The 3,106-nt window shown below is 48.7% G+C and overlaps 1 protein-coding gene across 1 annotated transcript; it reads left to right on the forward strand.

Annotated features, from left to right (window-relative positions):
• Positions 1–1,291: 1,291 nt before the first annotated feature.
• Positions 1,292–2,870, forward strand: LOC138645528 (E3 ubiquitin/ISG15 ligase TRIM25-like). The gene has a single exon (XM_069734916.1). It carries the CDS (start codon positions 1,326–1,328, stop codon positions 2,868–2,870), a length of 1,545 nt encoding a protein of 514 aa, XP_069591017.1. The 5' UTR covers positions 1,292–1,325.
• Positions 2,871–3,106: the final 236 nt, after the last annotated feature.

Below are 3,106 nucleotides of genomic sequence, written 5' to 3' on the forward strand. Positions count from 1 at the left end.
AAACCGTGGGAACGGGCACGCACCTAGTTCAGTAAAGACTCTCTGCCTGCATCGAGGAACCGGACCTCCGTCTACCCAGGACAACCCAGATACATCACGTGCCGCGGTTAGTGCCACCGTTGAAGACCAAGACGCTGCAATCAAGAAGTCGACAGACTGATACTCTTCTTCTCATTTTGAACATTCTTGTTTCCCCTCCATCCCTCCAATTTCAGTATTTTATACTCCCTACCTCCCATACCTATTTTCTCCCTGACAGGAGTTTACATCTGTTAATAAATTTAACTCTTGATCTGCCTCCCGTCCGTGACTACATCCCGATCCCTGCAATTCTACGTCATGCCTCAAGGTGCCACATTGATTTACAAATCAGAAGAGGCACCAGAGATGGTGTCAGGAAGGAGGCGGTTCATTAGCCTTCCATTCGGCGGTCACCGAGTACTGACTAGGCCATTGGACCAGGGTCCTACCAATCAAATTATTATTTTTTTTAATCTGGTTTAGTGTTTAAGGGGATCTGGTCTCTGGTCTTTATATACTTTTATAGGGTCTAATTACCAGTCTGCATTTTGTGGGGTCTGATGTGATGTCAGGTTGCTGTCACTTGTGCATTGTCTGCCTGGGATGGTGGGAGGTTTCTGATTTTCTGATCTCTTCATTAGATCTGTGTCTCTTCTCGGATCATGATTCTGTGACTTTTTCCACAGCTCCGTGCTGAGAACAAGGATAATTTTAGCGTTACTGTACATCCCATTTTGGCCGTCACCTTTTACGAGGGCCAGGAATAGCCGGTAATCCTATCCTGCTCGCTCAGTGTCTTTCCCGGCCGCTGACCAGGCAGAATTCCTGCCCCTCGTAGCGAGATCCATTGTGAAGCTTTTCCAAACAAAAATAAAAATACATTCCTCATAAATATCGGTTGTCCTCATCTGTCAATTAATGAAAAACTTCTTGGATGTTTGGGTGCTAAACAATATACCAATATGGCTGGCAGTATTCGTCTTACAAAGGGAGTTGTCACTCATTTTTTCCCAGGCTCATAACTAGTAAGTCCACCAGATTAATGCAGGTTTTACACTCGGCCATATTGGTGGTCATCCAGTTCTCCCAAGATCTGTTTACTGGGTTTTGGTCTCAGTAACCTTGGACTGTGAGTTTGTTGTGGGGACACTCAGGTGGCAGATCAGGTTCACACTACGTACTTGAAGACTCAGCCGAGTGTAATGATCAGAAAGAACAGCTGAGACGTGCAGGACGCTACAACAGCTGAAGTCTAAAGTGAACTCGGCACTGTTGCCGATGCGCTCCACTCCTTGCTGGACTCGATGGCGACTGCAGATCTGAAGGACGAGCTGAATTGTTCCATATGCCTCAATATCTACACTGAGCCTGTAACTCTGAGATGTGGCCACAGCTTCTGTCAGGGGTGTATCCGATCAGTACTGGACAGGCAAGATGGGGTTGGCATCTACACCTGCCCAGAATGCCGCGCAGAATACCAAAAGCGCCCACCATTGCGAAGGAACTTGAAGCTTTGTAACATCGTGGAGCATTTCCAGTCAACACAACCAGAGGGGAAGCCTCCCGGGATCTTCTGCACCTACTGCGTCCATGCCTCCGTCCCCGCAGTCAAGACTTGCCTCATGTGCGAAGCTTCTCTGTGCAGTGTCCATCTGAGCGTTCACAGCAAATCCACTGACCACGTATTGACGGAGCCCACCAGCTCCATGGACAACAGAAAATGTGCCACACACCAGGAGATGCTAAAGTATTACTGCTGTAAAGATGCCGCCTGCATCTGCGTGTCATGTTGCGTGTTTGGAGATCATCGAGGACATCAGGTGGAACTTCTCAAAGAGGCTTCTGAGAAGAAGAAAGAAAAACTGACAAAAGTTCTGGAAAAGCTGTCCTCAAAACGTGAAGAGACGGAGAAGAGCGTGCAAAGCTTACAAGATCACAAGAGAGGAGTCCAGGAGAAAGCCGCAAACATGACGACAAAGGTGACTGCTCTGTTTAAGGACATCAGAGCCCAGATCCAAGCTCTGGAGGAACGGGTCTTGAGTGACATCTCCAGACAGAGGGATAAGGTCTCTCTTTCAGTCACTGATCTGATCCAGCAACTGGAGATAAAGAAGGAGGAGTTGTCCAGGAAGATGACGTACATCGAAGAGCTGTGCAAAGTGCCCGATCCACTCGCCATCCTACAGGGACGGGACGTCAGCAGAGCTGAGCCAGATGAAGGACTTGGTAAGAGGCTACTGGTTGTAGGTGATCTTGATGAAGTTCTAACCTCGTTGACCCTACAGTCGTCTTTATCCAGTATTGTGACCGACTTAAAGCAAAATGTGAACATCCAAAACTTACTGCTGGACATTAAGACAGCGGCCGTTGATGTGGCTGTGTCCGGAGACCTGAAGAGTGCTACGTGGTCCAAGACCCCGATCTGGACAAAAGCTTCACAAAGATTTAAAAACTTTTGTCAGGTTCTGAGTTTTCAGAGTTTTGGCTCCGGAAAGATTTACTGGGAAGTGGAGACCAGTGAACTAGGGAATTGGAGAGTGGGGGTGGCATATCCCAGCATGGAGAGGAAGGGAGATCTGTCCGGGATAGGCCAGAACAACAAATCCTGGTGCCTTCGCCTGTGTCAGAAGGATTATCTCGTCGCTCACGCTGCAAAAGAGATTCCACTACAGATGGAGACCTCGCTGCAGAGACTAGGGGTATTCCTGGACTACGAGGCAGGGCGGCTGTCCTTCTATCAGCTTTGTGACCCCATTCAACATTTGCACACCTTCACTGCCACCTTCACAGAGCCTCTTCATGCAGTGTTTCTGGTATGGCGGGATGGTTGGGTGAGAATCCGGAGCTAGGATTACAAACACAGATGACCCTGGTCCCGCCGGATGGAAGCCCTTCGAGCCTTATCCTAACTGCTAGCATCTCTGGTGCCTCTTCTAATTGGTAGGACTTGTGTGATGTCCATGTATGCGTTGTGCTGCAACAATGACGTCACGCTGAGCTTGCCAATCAGAAGATGAGTTGAGGATTGCTGCAGGTGGCAAGGTGGAGGTTTGGGGGACTTCCAACTGGTGGCCACTTAGTAGTG

The sequence above is a fragment of the Ranitomeya imitator genome, chromosome 7 (assembly GCF_032444005.1).
Source record: "Ranitomeya imitator isolate aRanImi1 chromosome 7, aRanImi1.pri, whole genome shotgun sequence".
Classification (NCBI taxonomy): Eukaryota; Metazoa; Chordata; class Amphibia; order Anura; family Dendrobatidae; genus Ranitomeya; species Ranitomeya imitator.